We start from the raw sequence: 13,009 nt of genomic DNA, 5'->3' as shown, positions 1-13,009 counted from the left end.
TCCCGAATCAAATGCCTACCGAGGCCAGAAAAGTGAGACAAGTGGCCCGTGAAAGACTGGGGGATGGGGAGGGGGCAGCGCTGCCCGCCAGGCTGCTGCCACCTAGGAGGCAGCATCGAGCTGCCGGGTTTTCAGATGCTGCAGAAGCCGGAAACCCAGGTATTTTAAAGTGTGAAATCAGACTTTTAAATGATAGCACTTAATGTAGATTTTACTGAACACCAGGGGCCAACTGAACTTGGCTTTGCATGGGATTTGGCCCGGGGGCCTCCGGTTTGAGACTCCTGAGCTGGGGCCTGGGCTGATGCTGCTTTTCCCACACTGCTGTTTCACAGGCATGTGCCTTAACTGATAGCCTTTGAAAGCATATAGTTTTCAACTTCCGTCACGTGGACGCACCATCATTTATGTAATCATTGGTCTACCGCTGGCTTTACAGAAGGTTTCCAGTGATCCCTTAGTAAGCACCGGGCTTTGGAGTTAAGTTAGCTCCAACCCACCAGATGACATCACGCCATATTCCAGTGGCGCTTCTTTGCTAAAAGCAAACCCACCTTTTCTTCGGGAGTTTAATTTTCGCGATGTAGCTCAGACAGTAGTTGATTAAGTCCTGGATTAGGGCCTCACCCAGGTGACCTTGAATGTTCTAGATAAAGAAAATACTGGAGTTAACTTGACACAGTGGGAGGCCTTTTCAAAATGGCTTTCCAGCAAACCCAGGTCTTCAGCCTCTGTGGCTGGAGGGTCACCAAGCGGTGGTGGGGACACACCCCACTGCCTTTCTCCGTTTCTCCCTTTTTCTCTGGTTGAAAACATTAGGCAAACCAGAAAGGGCCTCGGTCAAAACCATTTTCTGCCTCATTACTCAAGATTTTTGTATTCATTATCTCTCAAGTGCTTCCCAGAAGCCCCAAAGAGTTTATTGCTACTGCCTTTTATTCAATTAAAGTATCTGCAGACATTGATAGAAAATATATTTGTTCCACTTTGGCTTCCTCTTACGTCTGAATAGAACGATCTTAATGGTAATAAGAGCTACATGGTACCTCTTAGGAATGCTTGCAGCAAGGCAACTTGCCCTAGTCTTTGCTACCATAATAGAAATATTAGATTAAGTAACCTTGAAAAACAGTTATAAAAATGTAGTTAACAATTTGGAATGTGTACTAGTCACATGGTTCAATCCGAAGTGTAAACAATACAGGGTAAAGATTCATTACCACTCTTCTCCCAGATATAACTCCCTGGAGGCATTCAATATCAAATACCTTTTTAGAAAACACTTCACTAGTAGTACAGAGTAGTATGGATACTTGCAAACCTACCTGTTTGCACAAGAGTTTCCCATCTTTGTATGCTACCAAGCCATTTTCTGGAAACACGTAATCATATTTTTCAACCACTGCCAACAAAACAAAATTGAGAATGCAATGAATTGGACCCTGTGTTTCTATTTCTTGATTAACACTGATCGCCAATAAAAATGCTAAACTCCAGTAATGACTGTGAAAGGCTATCTCATCTTAACAGATTGGGAGGGTGGAAAAAAAGCTCCTTAAAAACTTTTTTCAAAAGGCTCTTCATTATAAATTTAAAAGATGACAATTAGGCGGCAGACTGGAGACTGGTGGGCACCTCAACGATGGCTCCCAAACCCCACTGTGAATCTGCATTACTGGGGCGGTGATGAAAATCTGCAGAATCCCAGGCTCTGCTCCCAAGGTTTCTCAATCAGAATCTGCAGAGGCCAGGTTAAGAATCAGATTTTGTTTTTTAAAGCTCTTCAGGCGATTCTCACATTCATTCACATTTGAAGACCACCCACATAAATCTTAACGGAGCCTTAAACTCTAGGTGCTTGCCAAAATGCAGATTCCCAGGCACTATGTGTTGGGTGGGGCTCCCACATCTCCATTTGAATGAGCTCCTCAGGTGATTCTGATACAGGTGGGTCTTCCACTTTCTTCTGGCTCGCTACTGTTTTGATTCTGGAGTTTCGACTCTTACTCTCTGAAATGTAAGACGCTGTGCTGCACTGACAAAACCTCTCTGAGCCTGTGGTTAATTACGTGACTAGAGGCAGAAAGGGCAATCAGGACCAGGTAACAGGATCCCTGGGTCTTAATGTGTCCCATTATGTTGTTTATAGCGTTTCTAAACAGAGCACCTACAAGGAAAATTAAGTGTAACCAGAACAGAGAGTTTTAAAGGCACTACACAGATCCCTCTTTCAGTAACTGGTTCAATAAATACACCCCACACAGATTTGCACTGTAAGATATTACATCTAGAACAGTGGTTCTCAACTGGGGGTGATTTTGCCCCCTGGGGACATTTGGCAGTGTCTGGAGACATTTTTGGTTGTCACACTGGGTGTGGTAGCACTACTGATATCAAGTGAGTAGAGGCCAGGGATGCTGCTAAACATCCTACAGTGCACAGGACATAGAGAATTACTGGCCCCAAACGTCAACAGTGCCAAAAAGAATGCTCAATCCATCTCTCTCTCTACCTGCTATTTCTTATAGGCCAGGCACCCTGGAGGCCCTGGGGCCATGGAGATGAATAATCCATAGCACTAGTCTTCAAGCCAAACATAACCAGACAGTTTCCAATAATCAGAGTGCTATACCCACAGCACTAGACTCTCTTTGAGGGTAGTTGCTAAAGTATGATTCCCATGCCCTACAGACCCATGCCCTTCAGAATCTCCAGCGAAGGGGCACGTAAGAATCTCCACCTTCCTGGGGTCCTGGGCTTGAGATTCTGGTTCACTAGGTGGGGAGGAGCCTGGGTGCCTCCCGACTAGGGAACTCTGGGGAACACTGCGATACGGCAACAGAAGGAGGCATGAAGACCCGGAGCACCCCATAACACCTGGGTGAGAAGGACGTCAGGAGACGGGGCCCGAACTGAGGCCAGAAGGGCAGTTAATGGGGACCAACAGGAAGGACTGCAGGCCGAGAAACAGACACCCACCTTTCTAGGTGAATGTGTCCATGTCTCCGAGTACCAACTGTCCCACTAGCAACTCCAGAAATTTATTTGTAGGACTAAAAACAGAGGAAAAATAAAGGCAGAGAAAATGTTTCCCCGAACAAGGAAGCAGGAAGCCTGAAGCCTGCCACACGGGGATGAGGGCTCGGGGCTCCTGTGATACTAAATGGCAACAGGTTCCAACGTCCTCATGAGAAGTTGACCTTTTACCAAAATGTAGTCGGCAATGTGGAGTTTACCATCGTTTCCCAGTTGCTCCTGTACTTTCTCAAAGTCCGACCCGCCTACGACTCCAACTTTGATCTTCTGCCTCAGTTTTTGTAGAAAGCAATCCATGTCTTTGGTAATTTTCTGCGTTTCAAAAAGAAAAACACAACAGTCAAGAGCCACGAAGTAATCGGGAGACTAAAATCCCAAGAGTGATACAACCCTTATTTTTATCACTGCCAATTTGGTTTCTAGGTCTACAGATAAGACCAACTATTTAGTCGTGCTTTGGGGACATCAACTTTTTTATCGGAAAAAAACGTGTTAAATTTTACTTATTTTTACCTAGTTTAAAACACACAAGAAATGTATTAACAGCTGTTATGTACTGCTCTAGCCTTTTTTCTGTGCATTTATATATACACTTGTCTACATGCACATACATAAATAGGTGCTTTTTGAAACCCAAGTGGACTGACTCATCCCACATCTTGTGCAATGACTTGCTTTCTCAGCACTAAGTTGTGATTTTTCCATAACGCATGTAGACCTACCCCAGTCCTTTCAAATGCCACACTGTGCTCCATTTATGGATTTAAGTTGATTAAAACAAAATAACATAATGAGATTAAAGAGGAAGTTGAGAGTTGATTTATTATAATTATATAAACAAACAAAAAGCCTTAGAGTAAGACCACTAGATTTTTCAGTCTCTCCTGAAAGAAAAGCTCTATCTATAAATAGTGGTCTCAAGACTTCCCTGGTGGTCCAGTGGGTAAGACTGCGCTCCCAATGCAGGGGGCCTGTGTTCCATCCCTGGTCGGGGAATTGGATCCTGCATGCTGCAACTAAGAGTCCGCATGCGGCAACTAAGACCCGGTGCGGCCAAAATAAATAAATAAATGTTAAGAAAAAATAAATAGTGGTCTCAGTGGTATAATTTTATGCTAGTTAAATTCCAAACCGTGTGCCCATTCAAAAGAAATTTTAAACTGACATGAAAAGATATCCCTGTGTTCAATCAAATCACAATGAAGTTTTTAAACTTTTATTTCATTACTTTTAGCAATCTTAATTGTACACTTACATGGAATATCTACACAAATAAAGTTACCAGAAATTAAAAACAAAAAACCCACTTAACAACTTCAGTACAAAAACATCCAGAATTCAATCTTCTCCTTTTCTTTTCTTTTGGTACACGGGCCTCTCACTGCTGTGGCCTCTCCCGCTGTGGAGCACAGGCTCTGGACACGCAGGCTCAGCGGCCATGGCTCACGGGCCCAGCCGCTCCATGGCACGTGGAATCCTCCCAGACTGGGGCACGAACCCGCGTCCCCTGCATTGGCAGGCGGACTCCCAACCACTGCGCTACCAGGGAAGCCCTTCTCCTTTTCTTAAAAAAAATTTTTTTAGAGTAATACATGCATATGATTAATAAAATAAAATTGTACAGAAGGGCTTACATCAGAGTGCAATCTTTTCTACATCTTCCGGTGGAATCTTGACCTAATAGACAAAATCTAGTGGCCTCTGAGTCAGTGATTGTGAAAATGGGTCCCAGAGTCCCCACAACTGCTTTACTGAGAGCCGACGTCAGAATGCAAGTGGGGAAGATTCCCATGATTGCAAAATATTAAAAATGCAACACAAACGCAATACTTCCACCTTCAAACAGAAGCCTAAGGGCACAATTTATTTTCTCTTGACCCTGTGCACACTGATGAGTTAAATGGTGTTGCTGTCCAGCTATGAGACATGCTCTGCCACTTGCATTGGTCAGAGACACCTTTTCGCTTCCAGATGTCAGCAAATATTTTGACAGGAAATAAGACCTAGCTGCTCGTGACCACAATAGAGCATCTAAACTACCCCACACCGCAGGAGAGATTTGGAGCAAAATAACCACACAGCCAAATTGTCAAAATGTTTCTAAATAACTCTTGTGCTGATAATTTCAAGGAATTCTAAATCATCCCAGACAAAATAAAGCACAGAGAAAGAGCCAAAAGCTTGGAATTAAGGTGAAAAAATGTTAAAAGTTCACCTTCTGAAAAATTAAAAAAAAAAATTATAAAAGACTTTTTTGGGACAATTAAGGAAAACTGAGTGGAGTAGAGGAAGAGTTAGAAAATAGGGCCTGTGGGCCAGACCCAGCATGCTGCTTGTTTTTGTAGAGTGACTGGAACACAGCCATATATCCATTCATTTCCGAGGTGTCTCTGGCCACAACTATAGATGTGAGTAGCTGTGACAGAGACCATATGGCCTGCGAGCCTCAACCATTTACTATCTGGCTTTTTACAGAAAAAAGTTTGCTGACCCCTGGACCAGGATATAAAATAATATTAGGGAATTGGTGATAGTTTCCTTAAGTATGATGACGGTACCTTGGTTACGACACATGTCCTTGTCCTCAAGAGCTGCAGGTGCGAACATTTAGGGGTGAAGTACCATTATGACTACAGCTTAGGAAGTGGCACAGAAAAGATTAAAAAAAGAGAGAAAGTTAATATCAATCACTGTTGAATTTAAGTGGTGGGAATATGGATGTTTTGGGTACTATACTTTTCCAGCGATTGTGTACGTTTGAAATTTTTCATGACAGGAAGTTGAAAAACAATTCACCCAGGTTTATATCCTGGTTCTAAGTCTCAACTGCTTTTAGATGCAATGGCATTTCTTAGGAAAGTACTCAGAACAGCAAAATTCTACTAAAACACTAAAATGTGCAAAGCTCTGGACTCCACTCTAATTAGATTTTACCTGTTTAGGTCATATACTATTTCAGCAGCTGCAGGAAAAGATAACCCATTTGATTGCTTTCGGATTGTCTTATGCTTATCAATGTTTGAGAATGCGAGTATTGAGGAAGGGAAAGGTTGTACAATGAACAGATCTGTTGCTAAAATAGTTTTTATTTTTAAAATAGCTTTATTTTTTAACCTTGAGCACCCAGCACATAGAAACAATTCTATTTTTTTTATTATTTTTTATTTATCTATTTATTTATTTAATTTATTTTTTTAGCTGTGTTGTGTCTTTGCTGCTGCACACAGGCTCTGTCTAGTTGCGGCGAGCGGGGCTACTCTTCATTGCGGTGCGCGGGCTTCTCATTGCGGTGGCTTCTCTTGTTGCGGAGCACGGGCTCTAGGCGCACGGGCTTCAGTAGTTGCGGCACGCGGGCTTAGCAGCTGTGGCGCACGGGCTTAGTTGCTCCGTGGCATGTGGGAACTTCCTGGACCAGGGCTCGAACCCATGTCCCCTGCACTGGCAGGCAGATTCTTAACCACTGTGCCACCACGGAAGCCCCGAAACAATTCTCTTTAAAATTAGATTTTTTTTTTGAGTGTAAAAATTTACTTACATTCGCCAAAGAATACCACGTTTCAAATGTTTTAAGGGAGAACACTGAGGGTTGCCTGGTCTCGCTGCTATTTCATACTTTATGCTTATATATCCTGGTACCTTCTGGGAATCAGAAGCACGTTCCTGAATGACACACCTAGTAACACAGCAGCCTCCACCTTGGAGCGGTAGCAGAAAATGGCAAACTTAGCAAATAACGATGCCCTGAGGCCCAGAGACTTGTACCAGATCTCTTGTGTGAGATCAAGGTCATGGTTCCACTGAGTCTGTTTCCTTATTTAAAATGGAAATAACAGCTATCCTACCAGGGATGAAAGAGGGAGAAAGGTTAAAAGGGTCTAATGATACTGTGTAAAAAGGCTTGGAATGTAAATCCGAGGCCATTACAGCCAATGGGCCAAATTGAGAGCAGTTTTACTGGAACGCAGCTATACTATGTCTACATAAGGTCTATGGTTGCTTTTGCATTAAAGTCGAGTAGTTACTACAGACCATATGGTCGGCAAACACAAACGTATTTGCTATCTGGCCTTTTACAATGAATTGCTGACATTGGCTCCAGACCACTATGCGCTAATTAACAACCTACAGCTGTGCATGGATCGCTGAATCTCAGAATCAAAAAGGGCCTCTGGAGAACTTGCAATTGAGCATCATCACTAGATACATAGCACCTGTGGCTCAGAAAGGTAAAATGATAGGGACGGCTAAGGTCACAGACATTCGTTGTGAATTCTGGAGCACACATACCACTGCTTTCACCCGGCCCAAACTAAGCAGGGTAGAGCTAGAACTTGAAGACAGTGAGGCTACTTGGGCCAAGTCTTAAGTTCAAATGGCTGGTGTTCACTGACTAATCTGTGCAAGGGGGAGGTCAGAGTGGGCAAAGATCACAAATGTTAACCTTAACTGAAACATATCCGTGCCTACGGCAACAAAATCTGGACATGAGAAGTTTCTAGGAGTCCAAGGAGGTTCTCAGCAGGCAGCCTGCAGCAATCTAGGTCTCCTCCATCACCCCACTCCACTGCAGGGCTGGAGAAGCGAGTGGTGGCAGTCGCTGATATTAACTGAATATTATTGAACCCAGTCTACCGTACGCAAGATACTTTCATGGACTTGTATGATTTCATCCGACACCCACAAACACCACATGCAACAGGTCATATCCCCACTTAATGCCATAGATGCTGAGGCTCTGAGGTTAAATGACTTTGCTCAAGGTCACACAGTTGTCAGGAAGTAAAGCTGAGACTCTACCAGGTCCGTTTGACCTGGAAACCTATGTCTTTCACATCAGGCTACAGGCAGAGACCATACGTCATAGGTCTGAGGAGGGCACACAAGCTGGTTAAGGGGCAGAGCTGGGGTTCAAATCCGGGGCTGGAGATGAGAGTCCAGAACTGCGTTTTCCAACCCAACCCAAGTTTCTTCCTCTCTAGAGTTTTCCGGCCTGTCCCATCTCTTCGAGCACCCTGAGGTCTTGAAGAGCTGGTGGGAGCTTCCATCTCATTCTTCCAGGAACCCAGAGTAGAGTTCGGTCCCTTCAGGGGAGATAGGTGGTCCTTAGCCCCGTCTGGGAGCAGCAGGGGGCTCTGCACCGGCTGCCGCCAGCCCGCCGGACGCCGCTTACCTGCCGCGGGGCCGTCAGGGTCCCGTCCACGTCGAAGAGGCAGAGCGCTGGGCCGTGCGCCGCCATGACCCCAGTTTCCACGCGTACCTTACAGGATTCGCTGGCACCTGGAATCTGTCTCGGAACTTCCGGGACCAGCCCCCCTGCCGCAGGGCACGCCGGGAGGAGGAGAATCCACTCCCATAATGCCTCGGAATAGCGCTGGCTGTTCTCTCTGGACTACAGATCCCAGAATGCAATGCTCCTCTACGCTGTCCTATTAGGGCCGAACACGCGCTCTTAGCGGTTCCGGGAGTAGGTGGGATTCACTTCCGGCAGCCGGCATTGAAGTCATGGTAAGAAGGCCGGTGGTGGGAAGTAAGGGAGGTGACGTGTTTTGTGGGTCGGGGGCAGGCCTGGGGCAGGCCTGCAGACACCTGGGGTTCTGATTCGGAGAATCCATGGGAGGGACGTGGGTTCCGATTTGTTATTCCCCGCTCTCCTGTGCGCTCAGGTCACGTGGGCCAGCAACGGCGATAACTAAAACTCACTGAGCACTCGCCGAGCATCAAGTGCATTTGAAGGCTTTAAAACCATCATCACATTCAGTATATTTTGGATCCCCATTTTGAAAGATGAAGAAACTGGGGCCCAGAGAGGTGGAGTAATTTGCCCAAAGATCCACAGCTGGTGACTGTAGGAGTCGGGATTGGAACCCAGATCTGACTTCACCGCCCGAAGTATCTCTCACTGCACTATTCGAGGTGTGGAACTGTGCATCTTATAAACTCCTTGTGCTACGGTTTGACGCCTCCCTCCCCCTCCGTTCTACCCCATCCCTCAATTTAGGCCAAGTAAACAGCGTTTCCCTTCCGACCCCAAGATGGCGCTTTAAACCTGACCGAGAATTGGGTAGTTATTATGATGAATATCTTGCGGATTTGTTCCCCACTGGGACATTGAGTTTCCTGCTTGGGAATTGTCACACACGCTGTGGATCCAGTGCCAGCCCAGAGTTGGCCCTCTCAAGGTATTTGTTGAATGAATGAAGGCTGCGCCTCCTTTCCTATACCTACTTGAGCTGTCTGGAGGAAAGAGGACCGGTTTAAAAGTCAGACTCTGCCCCACTCACTGGCCGTGTGTCTTTGGGTAAATTTCTTACTTTCTCTGGGCTTAATTTTCTCCGTGGTAAAGTAGAAGTAGTGGTTCCCATCGCAAACAGCTTTTGTGAAGATCACGTGAGGTAAAGCATCTGGCTTTACCTTTCTTTCCATCTCTGGCAGTGATGCCGGCCTCATAGGATTGGTGGGAGCCTCCGTGTAAGACGCTTTGCAGCTGTTCCTTGTGTGATTAGCATGGTTGAGTTCCATGAGAGAAATGGTCTCCCTATCTCCCTTTCAGGCTGCCTTCCTCCGAGCTGTGCCGCGGTCGCCAGGGCCAGCTGCATGGGGAAGGCCTCTCCACGGGCTGTGGTACTGCAGTGGGCGGGATCCTAGGAGGTGGGTGGGAAGCAGGCCGCCAACTTCCAAGGAGAAACCACCCGGCACAGAGACAGAGACATTTCAGATGGTGTACCGGTTTGATGCCATCAGGGCTTTCGGGTACTTGTCTCAGCTGAAGGTGGCACAGACGGCCCTGACGGTGGTGGCCTTACCGCCTAGCCTCTACTGGTACTCCCAGGGCCTCATGACCTTCAACTCCCTGTGCCTGGCGGGCGGGATCGCTGGCTTTGCCCTGGCCATGTTGTGCTGGATGAGCCATTTCTTCCGGAGGCTGGTGGGCATCCTGTACGTGAATGAGTCGGGCACCATGCTGCGGGTGGCCCACCTGACCTTCTGGGGCCGGCGACAGGAGACATACTGCCCTGTGGCCGACGTGATCCCCATGACGGAAAGCCAGGATCGGCCTCAGGAGCTGTTCGTGCGGATCCAGCAGTACAGTGGGAAACAGACCTTCTACCTCACTCTGCGCTACGGACGCATCCTGGACCGAGAGCGTTTCACACAGGTGTTTGGGATGATGGACAAGTTCAAGTGAACGGACAGGGGGCCTCCTGCAGGCAACCTGATGGTGTGGGCGGGGCTGAAGGAGGGGGTCGGGCAGCTGGAGACTTTGCCGGGGCCCCTGGGAACTTGTCTTTTGGGATAAGGAAATTCATGAGATGGAAGTAACTGGGTTTAGAAAGAGGCCCTGAGTGCAGATTCTTAACTGCACTTGTGTGTGACATTCAGACAATGGCCAGAAGTTTCTGTTAAGAGCCAGTTCTTGGAGGAAGCGATGCCTAGCTCTCTCGAACAATTACACTGCTGTGAAACCAAAGAGAGAGAGGTGGGGGGCGGGAGCCAGAAGACTTGGGTCTGTCCGTTTCCAAATCCCTGTCCTGGGGCAGGTTATCAAGTCTCTCAGAACCTTGGTTTTCACATCTTAAAGTGGAAAAATCCTCCCTGTCTCCTGGGATGGGTGTGAGAATAAACAATAAATGTCATTGTTAGTTCAGAGGTGATGGCGCCGCAAAAGGCTTCCAGGCAATGGGTAGGGATTTCACCAGCCCTATGCTGCGCCCCCTTGTGGACCCGGCGGCGGGCGGACCAGGATGAAGCCTAGAGGTGGGTCGTTCATCCTGCCAGCACGGTAGCTGCACAGCCACTGGGGCAAGGTTGTAATCCGAGCAAGTTCACTGCCCAGAGGTCTAGGGGCTCTCACATCAGAAGGCTTTGCAGTGTGATAAAGTCAGATGAACTATATGCTGGTGTGATACTTTATTAAATAAAGCCAGTATATGTAATGTCCCCCGTATTTAGCAATATGCTTATTATATAATTTGTAACAAAGAGGAAAGAAGTCATGATCTTTAATTCTACCACTCAGAAGTCAATAACTAAATTTTGTTTTGTGACGTTCCAGTCTTTTTTTATTTTCAAATCGTAGTAAAATATAAATTTATCCTTTTAATCATTTTAAGTGTACACTAAGTGGTATTAAGTATATTTCGTGTTTTGCAACCATCACTTCTCTCCATTTCCAGAACTTTTTCGTTATCCCAACCAGAAGCTCTGCACCCATTAAATAGTAACTCCCCAACACCCCCTTTCTCCAGCCCTTGGCAACCACTGATCTGCTTTCTGTGTCTATGGAGTTGCCTGTTGTGGATATTTCATGTAAATGGAATCATCCGCTGTGTGGCGGCCTTTTATGTCTGGCTTCTTTCACTTGGCATAATTTTGCAGGGTTTACCCATGTTGTAGCAGGTATCGGAACTTCATTCCTTTTTTATGGCGGAATAATATGTATATAGCACATTTTGTTTATCCGTTAATCTTTTGATGGACATTTTGATTGTCTCCACCTTTTGGCTGTTGTGAGTAATGCTGCTGTGAACATTGGTGTACAAACATCTGAGCTTCTGCTTTCAGTTCTTTTGGGTATTTTCTGAGAAGTGGAATTACTGGGTCATACGGTAATTCTAAGTTTAACTTTTTGAGGACCTGCCAACCTTTTCCATAGTAGCTACACCATTTTATATTCCCACCAGCAATGCATCAGAGTTCCAATTTATCCACATCTTTTTTCTTTTATATATAATAGCCATCCTAATGGGTGTGTATCTCACTGTGCTTTCAGTATTTACTTAAAACATAGATGTTATCCTGTATCAGAAATTGGCTTTTTTTTTGCTTCATGTTATAACATAGGACTACGTCAGTTATAAACATTCATTTAAAATATTCAATCACAAGGAAGAAACCTTGTGACTATGTGAGATGCTGGATGTTAACTTACTGTGGTAATCATTTTGCAGTATATACATATATAAATCATGTTGCATACCTTAAACTAATACCATATTGTATGTCAGTTATATCTCAATAAAGTTGGAAAAAGTGGGCAGCATACCTTACAAATAGGTAAAAACAAAAGGCCCCGATTATTTGATTTTTTTTCATTTAAATACTTTTTATGCAAAAAAAAATCAGTAATTGCAAAATATTCCACTGAGTGGTTGTAGCTGGTCCTATAACCTTTCTTGTTTAAATGATCTCCATTTTTTCAGTGCTATAAAGAATGTGATAAATGCCAGCTATATGGAGAGATATCTTTCCTTTGTGTAGACTGCAAATGGCATTTTGAGAAAAGTGACTTTATAATGACGATAACATGAAAGAAGTTGTTAGATTTTCTCAATTTATTGCATTTCACAGAAGCAAGTAAAGCATGTAATTCAAGGCAGTTTGTCCCTGCAGGCTTCCAAATCAGCCAGTCATCCCAGACCTCTTCCGCTGGGTGCTGAAGGCACCACGCTTCATAAAAGGGGAGGATTGGGGCCTTTGGACTGACAGCATCTTGGTGGGGAGGGAGGGCGGATGCTAAGTGCATGTATATAATTAGAAATGGGGAGGGACTTCCCTGGTGGCACAGTGGTTAAGAATCCGCCTGCCAATGCAGGGGACACGGGTTTGATCCCTGGACGGGGTAAGATCCCACGTGCCACGGGGCAACTAAGCCCGCGCACCGCAACAAAAGATCCCGCATGCTGCAACCAAGACCCGACACAGCCAATAAATGAATAAAATGGGGGAAAGTGCAAGGAAAGAGAAGAGTGGGGTGGCCTGAGGCAGAAGAGCAGGAGGGGGTGAGGCCTGGGGCCGGGACTTTGAAGGGGACCCCAGGTGTGTGGAGGAGATGGACATGAGCACTGCTTGTTCAGGCTGAGGGGACACGAGCGTGTGTTTCTGCCCTGGACAGGAGTGGGGTGGGTGCCTTTGCTAAGGGGAGGACCCTGAATTTGATCCAAATCACTGTGGGGAGCCTTTGAAGGTCAGTGAA

The 13,009-nt window shown here is 45.8% G+C and overlaps 2 protein-coding genes across 5 annotated transcripts; one reads left to right on the top strand and one right to left on the bottom strand.

Moving 5' to 3' along the window:
- Positions 1-538: 538 nt before the first annotated feature.
- PMM2 (phosphomannomutase 2) lies at positions 539-8,342 on the bottom strand. The gene is made up of 4 exons (XM_024759519.1): positions 8,207-8,342; positions 3,237-3,348; positions 1,326-1,402; positions 539-646 (listed from the first exon to the last, which is right to left on the bottom strand). Exons 1-4 carry the CDS (start codon positions 8,270-8,272, stop codon positions 539-541), a joined length of 363 nt encoding a protein of 120 aa, XP_024615287.1. The 5' UTR covers positions 8,273-8,342.
- Positions 8,343-8,493: 151 nt separating this feature from the next.
- On the top strand, positions 8,494-11,387 carry TMEM186 (transmembrane protein 186). Of its 4 annotated transcripts, none has more exons than XM_024759380.1 (2): positions 8,494-8,541; positions 9,035-11,387. In XM_024759380.1, exon 2 carries the CDS (start codon positions 9,554-9,556, stop codon positions 10,220-10,222), a length of 669 nt encoding a protein of 222 aa, XP_024615148.1. In that variant the 5' UTR covers positions 8,494-8,541; positions 9,035-9,553; the 3' UTR covers positions 10,223-11,387. The 4 variants fall into 4 exon arrangements, with proteins under 4 accessions (XP_024615148.1, XP_024615147.1, XP_024615149.1 ...); XM_024759379.1 differs by having other exon boundaries at positions 8,515-8,541; positions 8,700-11,387; XM_024759381.1 differs by having other exon boundaries at positions 8,531-8,541; positions 9,587-11,387.
- Positions 11,388-13,009: the final 1,622 nt, after the last annotated feature.

The sequence above is a fragment of the Neophocaena asiaeorientalis genome, unplaced genomic scaffold (assembly GCF_003031525.2).
Source record: "Neophocaena asiaeorientalis asiaeorientalis breed wild unplaced genomic scaffold, Neophocaena_asiaeorientalis_V1.1 scaffold254, whole genome shotgun sequence".
Taxonomy (NCBI): Eukaryota; Metazoa; Chordata; class Mammalia; order Artiodactyla; family Phocoenidae; genus Neophocaena; species Neophocaena asiaeorientalis.
Note: the sequence above shows the minus strand (reverse complement) of the source record. Positions and strands in the feature narration are given on the sequence as shown.

Excerpts from the sequence above, each read along its gene's own strand:
- TMEM186 (XM_024759380.1), top strand. The coding sequence starts at position 9,554 with ATGAGAGAAATGGTCTCCCTATCTCCCTTTCAGGCTGCCTTCCTCCGA.
- PMM2 (XM_024759519.1), bottom strand. The coding sequence starts at position 8,272 with ATGGCGGCGCACGGCCCAGCGCTCTGCCTCTTCGACGTGGACGGGACC. Across the intron at positions 1,403-3,236 it reads GGAGCAACTGGGAAACGATG|TGGTTGAAAAATATGATTAC; the intron begins GTAAACTCCACA and ends TTTTGTTGGCAG. Across the intron at positions 647-1,325 it reads GGAAACTCTTGTGCAAACAG|AACATTCAAGGTCACCTGGG; the intron begins GTAGGTTTGCAA and ends TTCTTTATCTAG.